This window comes from Gossypium hirsutum, chromosome D10 (genome assembly GCF_007990345.1).
Source record: "Gossypium hirsutum isolate 1008001.06 chromosome D10, Gossypium_hirsutum_v2.1, whole genome shotgun sequence".
In the NCBI taxonomy this organism is placed as follows: domain Eukaryota; kingdom Viridiplantae; phylum Streptophyta; class Magnoliopsida; order Malvales; family Malvaceae; genus Gossypium; species Gossypium hirsutum.
Genome location: NC_053446.1, coordinates 56,895,920 through 56,916,095, shown reverse-complemented (window position 1 = coordinate 56,916,095; position 20,176 = coordinate 56,895,920). Strand labels below are relative to the sequence as shown.

General features: G+C 30.5%; 1 protein-coding gene across 2 annotated transcripts; it reads left to right on the top strand.

The window, feature by feature from the left end:
- Positions 1-5,130: 5,130 nt before the first annotated feature.
- LOC107915160 (MDIS1-interacting receptor like kinase 2) lies at positions 5,131-8,987 on the top strand. 2 transcript variants are annotated; one of them, XM_016844319.2, is made up of 3 exons: positions 5,131-8,017; positions 8,155-8,580; positions 8,681-8,987. In XM_016844319.2, exons 1-2 carry the CDS (start codon positions 5,161-5,163, stop codon positions 8,550-8,552), a joined length of 3,255 nt encoding a protein of 1,084 aa, XP_016699808.2. In that variant the 5' UTR covers positions 5,131-5,160; the 3' UTR covers positions 8,553-8,580; positions 8,681-8,987. The 2 variants fall into 2 exon arrangements, with proteins under 2 accessions (XP_016699808.2, XP_016699809.2); XM_016844320.2 differs by having other exon boundaries at positions 5,150-8,017; positions 8,155-8,575.
- The last annotated feature ends 11,189 nt before the right edge of the window (positions 8,988-20,176 follow it).

The following is a 20,176-nucleotide window of genomic DNA, read 5'->3' as shown; positions in this document are numbered from 1 at the left end:
GCCCGTGTAAATAAATAAGGCCAATAAAAATGTCCAATTAAGCAGTCCAGATTACAAAATAAAATCTGAAGGCCTAATCTAAAATAATAAACCCAACACCAAGCCCAAATTACAAACCCCAAACCCCAGCCCGATACAAAAAAACAAAAGGCCTAAAGAAGCAGCTTCCAAAAACCCTAGGGTTTCGGGAATAGTCCAGGCGCCGCACCTCCCTCGCACAGCAGCCATGCGCATCACCCTTCATGCACGTGCACCTCCGCCACGCGCCTCCAGCTGGCTATACCTGTACAACAAAGATGGCAACAAACAGCATAGGCAGGAAAAATAGCAAGAAAATCGAAAAATCAACAAGCAAATAACGCATTAGATTTTTCTTACCTTGTTTCCATTATCTGCTATAAAAAGCAGATTTGATTTTGTAAAGGGGAATCAATTAAAAAAATCAATAAAAGGAGGGCAATAGCAGTATATTTGAGAGGTGATTTTTTATTTCTTTTGAATTTTTTTTCCGTGTTTTCTTTTGCTCGATTTTCATTTTTTTTACAAAAGATAAAATAAAAAAGGAAAGGAGTGACTTACCTGGCTTCGAGCACCGTCCGTAGTGGTTCCACAACGGGCATGGTGGCGGCTTGGGCAGGGTATAAAACCCTAGCAGAAAAAAAGTTTTAGATTTTTTTTTATTTTTCTGGCTGCAAATGATTTTTTTGTTGTAAAAAATTAGTTTAAATAAAGATACCAAAACAGCGCCGTTTTACTAAGGCAGGATCTCCGCGTTGACCCGACCCGCAGGCAGGGTCCCTAAGGGGTAATTTGTGCAATTGGTCTTCCCTTCTCGCTATGTTGTTTAATTAAGCCCCCTTGTTCTTCTTTTAATTGGGCACAGAAATTTTACCTTTATGGCATTTTAATCCATGTTGCTGCGCAGCATTTTGGGAGGTGGAATATTTCCAATCTGGCCCTCATGTAATTCGCGTGTTACAGTTTACTCCTCCATTTTATTTTAATTACATTTGTTTCCTGGTAATTCTGTTTTAATTGCGATTTAATCTTTTTTATTTGTTTTTTATTAATCAGTTTAATAATAATAATAATATTATTATTATTATTATTATGTACCATTATTATTGCTATTAATACTATTATTATTATTTTTATATAAATTAATTTACTTAACTCTTTATATACATTATTTAAATTCATAATGTATAATCTTATATTTTTATGATTAATCCAATATTTTTTTAGTGGTTTTATTTTTTAATACATTTAAAAAAATTCATTTATATATACTTCTATGCTTTAAAGTTTTATAATATTTTTATACAATGCCATTATATATATTTACACAATTTATATTAAACTATTTTTTATACATATATGCTTATAAAGTATTATTGATCTCATATTGTTATATATCTTCTTATTTATTTATACATACATATAACTTATTTCTTTTAAAAATATCTTATTTTAATATATTTCGCTTATTTCAACTTTTACATATAATATTATATATATTATAATTTATATTAAGTTTTCACTCCATATGTATTACTTTTTTTAAAAAAATTAATATATATATATATTATGTTGTGTATTTTAATTTTCTTCTTATAATATTTACTTAAAAATGTATTTAGATACTATTATCTTATGTAGTGTTCATTTTTTATTTTATTTCTGATTTATTTCAAACTTACATATATGTATATATTATTTGTTTTAATGTATAATTTATTGATTATGATTTCTCCTCTTGCTATTAATTTCTTTTGTGTATCATTTAAATTTGATTATTAATTCATTAAATTTTTGAATGTTGATATTGATATTGGCATAATGTATGATTGAGATTATTGTTACTATGCTTGTTTGTATTTATCTATTGATTATTTTTTATTCATTAGTGTATGTTTATTTACAAATTATCCTTTTACATTGTACGTTATCATTCAATCGCATTATTCGTTTAAAAGGTTGCATTTGATTAAAATATTAAAATGGTTTTTCCATAAATTTCCAAGATATTTGGTATCCAAGATTCTCGAAAATATTGTGCCCTAACTTACTGGGCTTCAATTTTTTTCATTGAATTTAGGTGACCAAGTATCCCTTTTTCAATAAAAACGTAAAAGTTCCAAAATTAAAGCTTATCTCGAGGATTCAAAACGTTATGTCCTAACTCATTGGATATGACATTTTATTATCTCGAGACGAGGTTTTTGAATGAAGACAAATTTATATTTTCATCGGAACTTCAAAGAATAGTATCCTAACTTACAGGGTTTCGATTTCCTCATTGAAGCAAGATGACCAATTTTTTTAGTTTTCAAAATAATAAATTTCAATAAAGATTTTAAAAAAGGGGAATTGTTTTAAAATTCGACCATAAGACATCAATTAAGCAATTAGGTACTAATTTTGGGCGTTACGAGGGTGCTGATCCTTCCTGGTACGTAACTGACTCCCGAACCCATTGTTTTAATTCGTAGACCAAAGCCGTTTTTAGGTGGTCCGATCATACCTCAATAAAAGATCAGTGGCGACTCTAATTTTCATTTTTTTAAAGTCGACACTAATTTTTGTTTTCAAAAAATGGTTTCGACAGTTTCAACTCTTTTTCATTAAAAAATTCTATCATTCATTTTTTTAAGTTTGAATTATCAAACATGCTTAAAAAATTTAAATCACTAAAAATGTTAATTTTCAGCTCATTTAATTTATTTTTTGAATTGGTTATCAAACAAGGCCTTAGTTTAAATAAATTAAATTATAAGGATAATATATAATTTGGCCTATGTACTTGTTCATTTGTACTTAGTTAGTCCCTAAATTTTTTTAGATCTAATTAGTCTCTGAACTTGTATTCCATCAACCAGATTGGTCCTTCCATATTAACACCTGTAGTTTGTGCTAACGTGACATTTCTAGCCAATATGGTGGTGCCACGTGGTAGCCTCTTAGAACGTCACATGGTAAACATAATTTATAGATTTATATTTTAAAAAATTTTTGTTTGCCACATGACACCATCGGGTTGGCTAGTAGTGACACATCTACACAACTAATGGTGTTAGTGCTGAGGTACCAACCTGGTTGACGGAATATAAGTTCAAAGATCAACTAGGTTCAAAAAGAATTTAAGAACCAACAAAATACAAATGAGAGGTCAAACTAAATAATAACCCTAAATCATATGTTAGAACTGTTTAATTTTAAGGCAGATTAATATCATATGAGATTACCTAAGAAATATTTCTATCAGAAAAAAGATTATGTAGAGAATCATTGTTTTTCATCAATAAAGTTCTACCCAACAAAACCAAATTTATTAATAAATTAAACCTACACACAAAGAAATAAAACACAACCCAGTTTTGAAATTTTAAGAATTTAGAGTGAAAATAAACATTTCTTAAAAAAAAGGAAAGGAAAATTTTATCATAATAAGTTCAAATATTGAAGAAATCGCGAAGGATATTTAAGAAACACATAACTAATCTTAATACAAATCAAACATGTACAAATAAACACTATAAACATCATACTCACGGTAAAACCTATAAGTCAAATAAACAAGTCCAAACTATCAATTTCGTTTTTTCTTTTCTTTTCCTTGGAAACAAACAATAAGAAGAAGAAAAAGAGAAAACTTACAAACATTAGTCTTATGCTGCAAATAAATAAAAGAAAATGTTTTGAACTAATTATAGAAAGGGCTCCAACTTAAGTTAAAAGCCAAAAAAAGTCATATTAGCAGCCTGTTAGTGAATTAATGAATTTTTAATAAAAATGATAAATTTGAACAATTGTTTTACTTAGAGTGATTAAATTAACAAAAAATTTAGAGTAACCAAAATAGAAACGATGTTATTTTAGAGTAACCTATGGTGTAATTTACCTAGCTTTATCAAACTAAAATATTTACTTTTGTAATTTTTTGGTTATTACCATAAAGATATATATTAAATAAATTTTATTTAATTGATAATTGATAATTTTATTATTTTAAAGAAAAGCTAAATTTTAGTTTAAGTATGAATTGTGATTTTTATTTTGTCCTTGAAAGTATTAGTTTTTATACACTTCCATTTAGTGATGGACCCTACAATTTCTGTTTTCCTCGATTGTGTGGCTATTTTTAATCTTAATTTTTAACGTCTTCATGGGGCTAATAAAAGTTCTTTCATAGAACCTTAGATCGCGGCCACCAAAGGACCTCCACGATAAGAACTTAGCTAAGGAGAAATAGAAAAGATCAGAAATTTAAGACTGGTATAGAATTATAGCGCTTTAATCTATAGTAATTTATTGTTTTAAGCCTTGAAATTTGGCAGATATATAATATAAATATTGTTTATAGTAATTTATAGTTTTAAGATGTATAATTTGGAGAATCTATGTAATGATACAATGGTTAAGGGTGCTTACTGTTTTAGATATAGTCTAAGTTTGAGTCATGCTAGTTATGTTGATTGTTCAGGCTTTACTCTATTATTATAATTCATAAAAAAAAGGGTTTATTTTAGAATTTTTGACAATGATATAAATAAGTGTAATTTGACATTTTTAATGTATTATTTTAATTTTTATCATTTTTTCATTTTAATCCTTATATTTATCCCAATCAATACTTAAAAAATAATTTTTTTGGTAACCAAAATTAAAGTGTAAACATGATGTAACATATACAATCAACCGTCATTTAAGATTTAATGCTTTGGTACTAAACAAAAAATATCTTAAAAATTGAGTGACAAAATTACAAAAATTTCATTTTAATAAACTATTAACCATACAAATATGGCTTCTTATCCTCACTACTTTCATATATAATAATCAGGGTTTGTATTTTACTCGCTGTCTTTACTGTAATGATATATTATATGTTAGTATCTCGTTAAAAATACATCAAAATAATTATAGAGACATCACATAATCTAAATGCACAAATTAATATACACTGAAATTTCATTAAATATAGAAAACCTAATTAATAATTATTTGAAGGAAGAACCTAATAAATAACTATTCCTATATAGTATAATAGAAAAAGTATTTGTCTGAGTGATTGGAACAGCTCTGACATTTTTGTATAAATAGGTAATGTATTTGATCACAATTGACAACCAAAAATCCGTAACTTCAACTATCAAAGTCATGCCTTCTTTCTCAATATCATTCAAACTCTTCTTCTTCCTCCTCTTCTTTGCATCTTCCCATGCTTTCTCTTCTAAAACCATACCCTCCAGGGAAGCTGAAGCTCTTCTAAAATGGAAAGCTAGCCTCCCCAGCAACACCCAAACTTTGCTCTCTTCTTTGTGGGGCGGAAGCAACCATTGCAATTGGACTGGAATCACTTGCAACAATGCTGGAAGCGTCACCAAAATGGTCCTACGAGAATATGAATTGAAATTGAGAGGTACACTTCACAATCTCAACTTCTTTTACTTCCCCAACTTGATTTGGCTTCAGCTTCGAAACAACTCATTCTATGGGTCCATTCCTTCACACATCGGGAACCTTTCCAACCTCAACTTCCTTGACTTGTCATACAATAATTTCTCTGGGAATATCCCTTTAGAAATTACCTTATTGGAAAGTCTTTATTTGATCTCCTTAAGTGACAATTCAATAATTGGTTCCATTCCACGAGAAATAGGAAGGCTGAGTACAACTTCATACATTTATTTCATGAGAAACAATCTAGCTGGTCCCATTCCAATAGAAATTTTGAACCTTACCAAGCTTCATGACCTGGACTTGTCACACAATAATCTCTTTGGAAGTATTCCTTCTGATATAGGAAGGTTGAGTTCACTTTCTATTCTTTTCCTTAACCAAAACCATCTCACTGGTACAATACCTACTTCTATTGGAGACTTGCAGAATTTATCCCAATTTATGCTCATTGAAAATAGGCTCAATGGTTCCATACCTAAAGAGATCGGAAGAATTAGATCACTTTGGATAATTGATTTTTCAGACAATCACCTAAGTGGTCCTATCCCAGCAAGTATAGGAAACTTAAGTAACCTCAAATTTCTCTATCTTTGGAGTAATAATCTCTCTGGTTCTATCCCCAATGAGATAGGAATGCTCAAACCTCTTCTCGACTTGCAGTTGTCGGACAATAGTCTCACTGGTGCCATCCCTGATTCCATAGGAAACTTGACTAACTTGGAAACACTTGTGCTTCATTTTAATGGGCTTTCTGATTCAATCCCAACTTCCATGGGAAACTTAAACAAGTTGTCGATGCTTAAGGTTTTTCAAAATAGATTATCAGGCCTTGTTCCTCAAACTTTGAACAATCTTACTCATTTACAATCATTACAATTATCAGACAACCATCTTAGAGGTTCATTACCTGAGAATGTATGCCTGGGGGGATTGCTCACTCATTTTGCAGCTTCCAACAATAGATTGACTGGTTCGATTCCATCAAGTTTGAGAAACTGTACAAGCTTATACAGAGTTAGGCTTGACGGGAACCACTTAACGGGAAATATATCAGAAGCCTTTGGTATATACCCAAATTTGGATTTTATTTCATTAAGCAACAACAACATTTTCGGTGAACTTTCTTCAAATTGGGGACAATGCCATAATCTAACAAACCTACAGATCTCCAACAATAACATTTCTGGAATGATTCCGTTCGAATTGGGACATGCAACCCAATTACAAGAACTTGATCTCTCTTCGAATCATCTAAATGGTGAGATTCCTAAGGAACTGGGAAAGTTGACAACGATGAGCCGTCTTTTTCTAAGTGGTAACCAATTTTCTGGCAAAATTCCATCACAGATTGGACTTCTTTCAAAACTCGAACAACTTGACTTGGCATCAAACAATTTTAGTGGGCCTATTCCTGATGATCTTGGAAATTGCTTCAAGTTATTCAACTTGAATTTGAGCAAGAACAGCCTCGAAGAGAGCATTCCATCTTCAATAAGCTACATTAATGCTCTTCAAAGCCTAGATTTGAGTCAGAATTCACTTATTGGAGGTATCCCACAACAGTTTGGAAAATTACAGTCCTTGGAAGTATTGAACCTTTCTCACAATATGCTCAACGGTTCCATCCTGGAAGCTTGTAATAATTTGCATGGTTTGAGAATTGTGAACATATCTTTCAATCAATTTGAAGGTCCAATTCCAAATCTTAAGGCTTTTCATGAGGCTTCGTTTGATGCCTTGAGAAACAATAAAGGCCTATGCGGTAATGCCACTGGACTAATGGTTTGTGTTCCTTCTTTCGTTGACAACCATGGTCATGGAAAAAGGACCAAAGTCATCATTTCAGTTATGTTTCCACTCTTTGGCGGTCTACTTTTTCTATTTTTATTGGTTGGAAGTTTCTTTACTTTCTGCAAAAAGACTCAAACAAAAGAATCAGAGCCAAGGGATGAACCACAAGGAGATATTTTTACTGTATTGGGATTTAATGGAAGAGTACTCCATGACAGCATTATTGAAGCCACTGAAGATTTTAGCTCCGACTATTGCATTGGTTCAGGAGGATACGGAAGTGTTTATAAAGCTGCATTACCAACTGGTCAAGTGGTTGCAGTGAAGAAGCTTCACCAATCTGAAGACAACATTCTCAACAACAACTTGAAAGCCTTTGAAAGCGAGATTAGTGCTTTATTAGAAATAAGGCACCGTAACCTTGTGCAGATGTATGGTTTTTGTTCACATCCAAAGCATTCATTTTTGGTTTATGAGCTCGTGGAAAGGGGAAGTTTGAGAATGGTGTTAAGCAACAATGAACGGGCTAAGGAGCTGGACTGGAAGAAGAGGTTAAATGTTGGTAAAGGATTAGCTAATGCTTTGTCTTATATGCATCGTGGCCATTCACAACCTATAGTTCATCGAGACATTTCTAGCAACAATGTTCTCTTGGATTTGGACTATGAAGCTCGTGTCTCTGATTTTGGCACTGCTAGGATTTTAAAGCCTGACTCCTCCAACTGGACTTCACTTGCAGGAACCTACGGGTATATAGCTCCAGGTATTACTTAATATCTTTTTTTCCTTAAAGATGTTTCCAACATGGCATCTATTTGATTAAAACTGTTAATTTCTTGAATGTTGTTAAAAAGACAAAGTTCATATAGCATATGCTAATTAGTAACAATTTTTATATAGAGTTGGCTTATACAATGAGAGTAGATGAGAAGTGTGATGTCTACAGTTTTGGGGTGCTAACGATGGAAGTTTTTATGGGGAGGCATCCTGGTGATCTTATTTCGTATTTTTCATCACTGGAATCGACATCGTCATCGACATCAAATGACCAACAGGTTTTACTGAAAGATACGATAGACCAACGCCTTTCACCACCAGTAGGGCAATCTGCGGAAGACTTGGTCTCTACTATGAAGATAGCAGTGGCATGCTTGAATGGCAATCCCCAACTCCGGCCAACCATGCAGCAAGTTTCTCAGGCCCTTGGTCGTCAATCCCTTCCTTTACCGAGCCCCTTCAGGACCATAAAATTGGAAGAACTGTTGAGAGATATAGTCTGCAATGGCCAACTAAGGTGATACAATATCAAACATATTTGTAGGTAAGGTATGTAAATTTGCTTTATATAAACTCTTTTTCTTCCAATTATCTCTTATTTCGCAGCTTTGTTGAGAATGAGATGGTTAAACACTGAAATTGGATGCAGAGTTGGGAGGGTAGCAGAATTGCAAGTATTTCCTTATGTCACAGCTTGGAACAGAAGAAAGTATTGCGGTTGTGGATTTTATCAAGTTTCTTAAATTACCTCCGTTTCAATGTCATGTATGATGTTTGTTAAGTTATCCTTTGTACTCCATTTCAGTTTCGTATAATATTTAATGTTTTGTTATCGGATTGAACTAATGTTTTGACTGAAATCGAGGAGAAGTAAGAAGATTGTATTGGGAAAGCACGATAGTTTCGATACAGAATTTCCTCCGTCTTGGTCAATTTTCTTGATTAATGAAGCTCATCGGTTTTACCTCAAAAAATTTGCATTGCCCTACTAAAATAACTTATAATCGCCCCTGAAGTTCATCTTCATATATTTAATCTTTTTCATATTTTTTTTATATCCATTTTAATGTCGACGTTCAATATTCATTTGGACCATGTTTCAATTTCACGTGTAATTTTTTTCTCTCCTTTAATCTATAAATTTTCCTATGCCTTTTATAATAATAATAACAATAATAAAGTTTTATTAATTTTTGAAACAATAATTGAATACTAAACTTAGTACAATGATAAAATTACATTTTAACTGTTAAAAAATTTATGATTTAACTTCGCCCCTTCCAAAAATAAATTTCAACTTCACCCTTGTTTTTACGGTTTTGCAAATGAATCTTTTTATTAAGAGTTGAATTACAAATAAAAAATAATTTTCATGTCATTTTTAAATAGTAAACGTTAACTATGTTATAATTTCGTCTTATTTGATTCTTTTTAATATAATAAGGACTAAATTAATTGAGTTGATAGTTGAGGGATTCATCTGATCTAGTCACTATAAGACAAGGATTTAGCATGTACTTTGACCAAGAACATTATATTGCTATCACTTTGTTTCTAGAAATAAATATTTTTTTATGGAAAAGAAGAACATATTTTTTTATTGAAACAATTGGTTCCTATATCTAATGTAGTATTAAAAATGTTTAATATGGTATTTGAACTATCAATATGTGTTTTATTATGGTATTTATATTTTCATAAAATATTTAATTTGGTACCTGAACTATTAATATGCATTTTATTATGGTATTTGTATGTTCACAAATTATCCAATATCGTACTTAAACTATCAATATGTGTTTTATTAAGGTACTTTATAGTAACAGTACCATTAGTAAATTGTTAAACCAGTTAATGAAAATCCGACACGTAAAGTTTTTTTTTTCCAAATCATCAAGTGCACATGGATAATATAACATTATGTGAAATACAAAATGAAACCAAAAAAAAAATTAAATTACATTTTAAAAAAATGAGTAAACATTTTAATAAAAAAATAAATACTAAACTTACATGAAAAATAATTTTAAAAAATCTTATTTCAAAAGGGAAACTCTTTGGAAAAGATGATTGTTTACTAGAAAATGGTGTTTTGTTCATGTAAGTTTAGTATTTTTTTTTTTGGGTAAACTACACAGCAAGTCACTTAAAAAAGCGTCGTTCTAAGTCACCTTAAATAGTGTCATTCTTATTTTGATCACTCTAAATTTCTTTTATTAATTTAGCCACTCTAATTAAAATAACTGTTAGAACTGGTCACTACCGTTAAAAATTTAATTAACCTACTTACAAATTGTTGACGTATCATTTTTTTTACTTTTCACTAAATCGAGGTGCCTTTTTGTAATATTCATCCAAAGGATTTTGTCTGATGTGGCATGTTACTTTGCCCCATAAGATATAATTAATCCGCAAATTTTAGTAGAAAAAAACAAATAAAATTGTTATTTATTTAAATCCTTAGTGATAGTTTACATAAAAATAAATTTATTAAATATATTTAAGTTTAGAATAAAAATAAAATAAGTATAATTTAATAAATTAAAATGGAGTCTAATAAAAAAAATTAGACAATAAAGATTAAGGAGTAAAAAAAATCGACTTCAAATTTCAAACATTAAACAGATATATATTTTTCATTATTGTATATTTTAATTATGATTTAAAATTATTTTCATTTTAAGATATTTATGGATTAAAAGATGTTATAATTCTTACTACTCTTTATAATTTTAGAATTTAATTTTTATATTTTATTTTTAAAAATTTCTATAATTTTTCAACTTTTCAAAATTTAAACTCAATTATTAACACCATTAAAATTTTTATATTAAATTTGCCAGTAAAAATTTAAAAAATGTTATATTTTTTTAAATACACGAACTTAGAGCATACTGAACCTATTTTATATAATTTAATTACTTTTTAAAAATATTACTTACATTAATTATATAGAATTATTATATTTTATTAAATAGCAACCACAATTAAACGTGATTATTCACATGCAATGCTCATACTACGAAAAAAATTAGTTATAAAAAGTCAACCGGGTGCCTAAAATCCTAATCCAAAAAAAAACTAACCATATAAATATTTTGGTTTTATAAGTAATTTGTTAGTTCAACATTTTTTTTACTATTTTCTGGTTTATATATATTTAAAAAATTTATATATTTTTACATTTAAAGATAACAATATTAATTTAATATTAATTTTTAGTGCTTAATTTAAGTTTTAGAATTGATTAGATAAAAATCAATAATTAACTTTTATCAAATCAATCTTAAAATCAAAATTAAATCACATTTAAAGGACTGTATTTGACAAATTGACAATCACATTTATGTGGGTTTTGGGTCGGGCCGTGTGGCCCACACGGACATGTGTTCCCACTTGTAAATAGGTAAAAAAAATTAAAACTTCGATTAAGAATTTTTTTTATGAAAATATTATCTAACAAGTTTTTTTTCAAATGGTTTACTTTTTAAAGGATCGAGAAATCCAAAACCCTTGTTGTCTACAGATAGATGATATAGACATACGCCAGGGAGGAGGTAATTTTTTTTCAAAATAAAAATAGATTCATGTCATGTAATTACTTTATTTATGTTATTTTACTCATGTCACTATAATCATGTTATTAATTGTGCAATTCGTGTGGATATCATATACTACATTGAATGTTTCGAGTGTATTCCCTTATCGGCTTAGAACCATTCACTCATGTGGTGCATTAATGCACCTGTGTTAAATTTTTGTTGAGTGGTACAAAAGGGATTGAGTTCTGCAACAATTCAAGGGTAAGCAAGATGTTTTTGCTGTTCCATAGAACTTCCACAATATTCACAACATTAATAAGAGGAAAAAATAAGCAAAGAATTAGGCATTGAAGCATCAACAATGGATTACATTGTGGAACATCCGGATGAAGAGGAGGCCTTAGTTGGAGTTTTGTATATGGAATTTCACACCGTTGGTCCACTACTAATGTTGGTACATGGAGAACGAGTTACCTTTAAGAACTCGGTTTATGAAAATGGGGTTCTAAAAGTGTAATGCCCTGAATAATTTAACTTAGTTTCTGTGAATTTTGTCACAAATGTGTATTTGCTTTAGTGGCTAAGTGTTTTGGGTGTGTGTTTGAGGTCTTGAGTTCAAGTCCCACTTTTGGCAAATTCTGTTATTTTTTTTATCCTAGTCTTATCCTTGTTGGGTGGGCTTATGTAATATTGTTTGTAAACTTATATTAAAATGAGCTTGTTGATTTCAAGTGGTAAGGTGTTAGCTTGCTCTAAGGTCTTGTGTTCAAATCCTCATGCGAGTGAGGATGATAATTTTTTCTTCGATAGTGTGATAGAGGTTCGCTGGAAGTGAAATTCTCAGGTAGTTAAGAGTTAGAGGGTTAGTAGGGAGTTGGAGGAAAATTAGGGATATGTTATCATATTTTAAATTGTCTTTACTTTTTTATTATTTTTTTCTCAAAAAAATTTTCCTCCTCTAACGTTCTTTTTTATTTTTTTCCATTCCCGAACTTTCATTTTCTTTTCTAATCTTTGTCAAAATTCTCCCTTCTAATCACGGTGTTTTAACTTTTTGATTATGTCCTGCTACTCCGTATGTAATGGTTTGTTGCGGTGTTAAGGGAGTTTTGATTTTTTTTTACTTTAGTTTCTGTTGGTGTATGAGATTAATTTAGTATACCATTTTGCTAGGTGCTCTTCAGGAAAACTGAGACCCTTTGGGTGTGTAGTAAAGCTTTGAGGTCACCATTGTCAAGGGTGATGTTCACTGTAGGGGTGCAATTGCTTTGAAAACGAACCAAGTCTGCAACGAAAACACAAGAAAATGAAGTTCAGTGAAAGTCAAAAATTGGCTTGCCGACGCCACATGGGCGCGTGTCCGACCGTGTGGCTAGTTGTGTGGACCATACGGGCTAGGCCAAATTGGGCGTGTGGGTTCCACATGGGCATGGTGGGCCCAAAATTCTAAAATTTTCCCTAGGATCGCACATATGTTTTCTAAAAATATGAATTGAGTTTTCTAAATATAACGGCTTTTAAGATTTCCGCTGCAAATTATATTTTGGTCTATGAACAAACTAATGACAATTTCAGAAATGTATATGTTTAGTAAAACTTAGACTCTTTTTAACAAGTAACTTTACAAGGTATTTTGCCGAGGTAACATCAGTTTCAAAACCCTTTATTGTAATACTCTCTGATTCGGCCATAACGTCTAGGTTGGGTTTGGGTGTTACAAAAAGCGCATTTTTCAACATCGCCTAAAAACAAGTTGCTACAATCATATTGTGGGCGCATATTTAACCCAAAGAGATAAAGGGTATCCTATGAAGGTAACACATATATAACAAGGTCATTGGACGAGCACTTTATAAGTCCTTATTTAAGAGTAGATCTAGCATAATTGAGTGGAGTTGCATGCAATCCTAGAAATAGGACAACATAAATCTACGGGATTAGAGTCAAATCTAATAGGGGAATCTATAGATAGAGTTAATACGACAATAGGGGTTTTAATTAGAAAGATATTTCAATTAATCAACCTAGAGTTAGTTGTTCTTACTCTCGAAAGAGATATTAGCATAATTTGGAGATTTCTACGGATCAAGTAATGAGTGAATAAATCGTTTAGTTCAGATTCATAATAATAAGTGAAGTCTAGGTGGATTCTTTCCTAGGTATTGTCTATCTCATTGGTTATCTTTGATTATTTTCGTATTTTATTCTCTGTTGCGTTCTTAGTTAGATTAGTTTAGTAGTTTTAGATTAAAAACAATCACTCCAATTTATAGGCTAAATAATAAGAAGACAATAACTACTAGTACTTTTAGTCCTCGATATTCCCTACTCACCATAGTTATACTATTGTTCAATAGGTGCGTCTGTCTTTATCGTATTTATAGTTAATTTAATGACCATCAATTCAATTGTAGCATTTCTTGATCAAACATGTGAAATAAACTTGGTCGAAAGCTTGGTTGAAGCTTCGATGGAGTTTTAGCCTTTTCCCCTCATAAAGATGATAAAATTAACTTTGTTCATCTTTTTTATTCATGTTTTAATTTTATTTATTTATGTAACTACAACTTTGACCTTTATTATTTAGTAAAGTTTCATAAAAATCTTCACCTAACCATCCACTTACAATTCATATGGTATAATTACCATATGAATACGTTCAAATATGTTTCTATGCTCAATTAACCCATAACAATCCATAGCAATTAACTTTACATCTATTACAATTTAGTCCTTTTTACCTAATTAACTATTTATACCTTAAAATTTCTTAACCAACTTTATATATAACCCGAATAACAGTCCGTAAATGAAATATTTACAAGCTCAAATTATAGAAACGAGGTCTCAATACATCATTTTCTAAAACCACTTGACTTTAAGGACATACCACTTAAATTTAATTATTCATTCTAATAACATAAATTACCACATAAAAATCTAATATAATACTATGTTTAACTCATAAATATTAAATAATAATATTTGTGGACTTAATCGTCGGATTTGTGGCCTTGAAATCACTGAAAAAAGGACTATTACAAAATCAATTTCCCGGGATTCCAAAAATATAAAAATTACACGAAATGAGCTAGACATCACTTACCAATCAAGGGTTGAAAATTGAAAAGTTAAAACCCTAAGTTTTCTTTCACCATTTGGCCATGAAGAAAGATGAGAGAAAAATTATCACCATTTCATCTTTTTGTTTCATTATAGTTAATATATACTCAAGCAAAATTTTAATTATTAAGACTTTCAAGATTAATTTAAACTAATCATACCATTAACCATGTTTACTCTTCCAAATTAAATAAATAATGCCATTGTCCATTAAAATTTATGAAAACCATGGTCCAATTGCTTTATTGAGCCTTCAAACACTAAGAAGATCCATAGTACTCATTTTTACTAAATTTACAATTTAGCCATTTTTCTTTAATTAACAAATTACTGAACTAAATTTTAATATGACACTTAAATAATTTCGTAAATATAAAATAACTAATATTTTGAACTTACATGTCAGAATTGTGGTCACAAAACGATTGTTTCTGACACCACTGAAAATGAGTCGTTATTATATGAATCTGCGAGCTCTGTTATTAGTTGTTGGGACGATCGCCTGGTGATGGTGAAGCTATGTTTACCAATTTGAATTTTTCCTAGTTAAAGAAAATTTTTGAAACCTTATCGAGTAATGCCACTGAGTTGGAGAAGATGTTCACTGTTCAAGTGTATATATTGCAACTGACATGGGATACTTATGTTAGACACAAATAGCAATAAAGTTCCACCTGATGTACTTACCTCTATTGGTTGATTTGCAAGCTACTCATTCGTACAGTTGGGGTTCAGTAGTATTAGCAATGTTGTACCGTGAGCTTTGTTGAGCAACGAAGCACGATACATAAGATATAGGCGAGTGTCTAATACTGCTACAATCCTGGGCATTGTACAGGATGTCATTTCTGACATTAATGAGTCACCAACAACATGTGTTCCCACTTGTAAATAGGTAAAAAAAATTTAAAACTTCGATTAAGAATTATTTTTTTATGAAAATATTATCTAACAAATTTTCTTTTCAGATGGCTTACTTTTTAAAGGATCGAGAAATCTAAAACCTCCGTTGTCTACAGATAGATGATATAGACATACGTAGGGGATGAGGTAATTTTTTTTCAAAATAAAAATATATTCATGTCATGTAATTACTTTATTTATGTTATTTTACTCATGTCACTATAATCATGTTATTAATTGTGCAATTCGTGTGGATATCATATACTACATTGGATGTTCCAAGTGTATTCCCTTATCAACTTAGAACCATTCACTCATATGGTGCATTAATGCACCTGTGTTAAATTTTTATTGAGTGGTACAAAAGGGATTGAGTTTTGCAACAATTCAGAGGTAAGTAAGATGTTCTTGCTGTTCCATAGAACTTCGACAATATTCACGATATTAATAAGAGGAAAAATAAGAAAAGAATTAGGCAGTAAAGCATCAACAATGGATTACATTGTGGAACATCCGGATGGAGAGGAAGCCTTAGTTGGAGTTTTGTATATGGAATTTCACACCCTTGGTCCATTACTAATGTTGGTACATGGAGAACGAGTTTCCTTTACGAACTCGGTTTATGAAAATGGGGTTCTAAAAGTGTAATGCCCTGAATAATTTAATTTTGTTTCTGTGAATTTTGTCACAAATGTGTATTTGCTTCTGTGGCTAAGTGTTCTTGGTGTGTGTTTGAGGTCTTGGGTTCAAGTCTCACTTTTAGCAAATTCTATTATTATTTTTATCCTAGCCTTATCCCTGTTGGGTGGGCTTATGTAATATTGTTTGTAAACTCATATTAAAATGAGCTTGTTAATTTAAGTGGTAAGGTGTTAGCTTGCCCTAAGGTCTCGTGTTCAAATCCTCGTGCGAGTGAGAATGATAATTTTTGCTTCGGTAGTGTGATAGAGGTTTGGTGGAAGTGAAATTCTCAGGTAGTTAAGAGTTAGAGGATTAGTGGGGAGTTAGAAGAAAATTAGGGATATGTTATCATATTTTAAATTTTCTTTACTTTTTTATTATTTTTTTCTCAAAAAAATTTTCCTCCTCTAATGTTCTTTTCTGTTTTTTTTCCATTCTTGAACTTTCATTTTCTTTTTTGATCTTTGTCAAAATTCTCCCTTCTAATCACAGTTTTTAACTTTTTGATTCCGTCCTACTGCTCCATATGTAATGGTTCGTCGCGGTGTTGAGGGAGTTTTGATTTTTTTTACTTTAGTTTCCGTTGGTGTATGAGTTTAATTTGGTATACCATTTTGCTAGGTGCTCTTCAGGAAAAAAGAGACCCTTTGGGTGCGTAGTAAAGCTTTGAGGTCGCCATTGTCAAGGGTGATGTTCACTGTAGGGGTGCAATTGCTTCGAAAATGAACCAGGTGTGTAACGAAAAGACGAGAAAATGAGGTTTAGTGAAAGTCAAAAAGTGGCCTGTCGACGCCACATGGGCGTGTGCCCGGCCGTGTGGCTAGCTGTGTGGACCATATGGGCTAGGCCAAATTGGGCGTGTGGATTCCACACAAGCACGGTGGGCCCAAAATTCTAAAATTTTCCCTAAGATTGCACATGTTTTCTAAAAATACGAATTGAGTTTTCTAAATATAACGACTTTTAAGATTTTCGCTGCAAATTATGTTTTAGTCTATGAACAAACTAACGACGATTTTAGAAATGTATATGTTTAGTAAAACTTGGACTCTTTTTAACAAGTAACTTTAAAAGGTATTTTGCCGAGGTAACATCAGTTTCAAAACCCTTCATTGTAATACTCTCTGATTCGGCCATAACGTCTAGGTCGAGTTTGGGGTGTTATAAAAAGTGCATTTTTCAACATTGCCTAAAACCAAGTTGCTACAATTATATTGTTGGCGCATATTTAACCCATAAAGATAAAGGATATCTTATGAAGGTAACACATATATGACAAGGTCATTGGACGAGCACTTTATAAGTAGATTAATTCATAATGGTATATAATAGGGAGAGCTCAACCATAGTACTTTAGTGGAATGACTCAATTACTAAATAATTTTTTGAATTCAAAACTTGATTACATATTATTTCAGCCTAATTATATACGTTCAATTGTCCCTCTACTAACTTGGTATAACCTAAAAAGAATTGCATGTAGAACCAACACTATGGAATGAATGAAAATGACGATTAGGAGAAATAAATTGTATGTATCACTATCCATAGTGAATGAGTTTTCTCACTAAGTATAAAAGATGACTTAGAAATTGAATTAGTTTCTTCAAACTATTATTTAATTTATTGGATTCAAATAATTGAAGTTTGAAGTGAGAATTAAGTTAACTAGTCATTATAGAGTAAATTACATTTTTTTTTCAAAATAAGTACTTTTCATGAATTTTCTATCATTACTTTGCCATTATAATTTTTTAGTCATATTCTAGTTCTTATACTTTAATTTGATGAACTTTAGTCCATGTAATTTTCAATTTGGTCATTCTTTTTCCTTGTACTTATTTGAATTTTAAATTTTCACTCCTAATCCAATTGTAGCAATTAAACCCATTCAGTTCAACACTGCCATTAGTCTTGTATTATATGTAAAGTTATAGATTAAGGCTTTGTATCTCATTACTTTTCAAAAGTGCTTATTGGGTCAAAAGTGTTTTTGGAGCCATAAATATAGTTATTTCGTAACTAATGCTTGTAATTTTCCAAACTGATTGGTTAATAAAATCTCATTGTTTAAATTATTATCTTTTGTATATTTTTCCTTAATGGTTTTTGCGTGAAAAACAAAATGTATAAGCAAATATTAGATCATTGATTACCTTATTTAACTAATATTAAATTGTATCATGTGGTTGGATCGTGAAGCGAAAAGACAACTTATATTAGTAGGTAATCTAAATAGTTAATTGTGTGAAAAATCAAAATTGAGCAATTTGATTCAATAGACTATTATGTTGTCTATCAAGTCCAATTGGGAAGATACATTGTCTTGGGTATCAAAATGGATGACTTCTAGAAAGATAGAGACATATGTTTGATTGTCTGGATTGACAATATATCAGATATGACTCAAGTTGAATTTATCCTAGATCTTCTTATGGATTTATTTCCTTATGACGCTCATAGTGTGACTTACCTCAGTCTTAGTAAGTAATTGACTATGTATATGTTACTTTTATACTTTTATATATTAAAAGCTTGAGTTTAATTGGTAATAGAGCCGAAAGTTGGTGCGTTGGGTATATAACTTATGTATGACATAGCTTTTCTTACAACGGTGGAATTCATATCCCAGTAAAGGGTAAATGATATTCTACCACTAACATTACATGGTTAATGAAGAAGAAATGTGCCCACGAGTTATTTGTCTAGGACCAATGACTTGATTATTATATGTTAGTAATACAATTTTTCATAAAGGGAGATGCAATGGTTACCATGATATAAAATATGGTCATATTGGGTGAATGAATTTAACCTAAAGAGATTAAGGTTATCATATGAAGGTAAAAAACTAATGACAATGTTATTGGATGAGCAAAATTGTAATTTGTTTTCGTAATAGTATATATTAAGGGAGATTTCAGTCATGGTACTTTTAATAGATTGACTCCATGACTAAATAGTGTTATAATTAATAGATGAATAGTCAAAACTTAATTACAAATTATTTGAGTCTAATTATATATGTCCAACCGATCTCTCTACTAGCTCAACGTAACCTTTTACGAATTGCATTCAGAACAAATACACTGAATGAATAGAAACGACAAAAAGAGAAATAGATTGCATGTATTACTATCTGCAATAAATGCATTTTCTCGTAAGGAACAAGAGATGACTAAGGAATTGATTTAATTTCTTAGAATTATTATTTAATTAATTGTAATTAAATGATTAAATTTGAAGTGAAAATTAAATTAGTCAGACATTGCAGTTTTATGGAATGAAACAATTAAATTATTTGATCTACTGTAAACTCATTAGGATTTTAACAAAACTAGAAATTGGTTGAGAAAATAATTTAATTAAGTGAATTAATTAAATTTATTTTAATTAATCAAATAAATAATATTTTGAGAATAAAAAATTGGTTGCTGAATTGTATAAATTATATGAATTAATTTAAAGACTAGATAACACATATTAATACATAATATTAAATTAGTTTAAAGACTAGATAACACATATTAATATACAATACATGAAAGATCCAACTAGCCCATTAGTATAAGGGGTGGGTGGCACTTTGGCTTTTCCCAAAGAGACTTGTCGCCCACTACATGTAGGGTCTGTTCTGCAGTGCTTAAAAAAAGCACTTCTAGCTCCAAAAGTATTTTTTTTAAAGTTGTGCTAAACAAACTGCTTTTGGCTGAATTTTTTTGCTTTTTAAAAGTGCTTTTCAAAAGCACTTCTGAAAAGTAGAAGCTAAAATTTTTAACTTTTCCTCTCCCAAAAGCACTTTTAGTGCTTAATTATTTTTTCACCCCTCCAATAACATAGTATTTTCCCTTTTTTCTTTTTGGTGCTTAATTACAAATGTGTTAAAATTATTAATT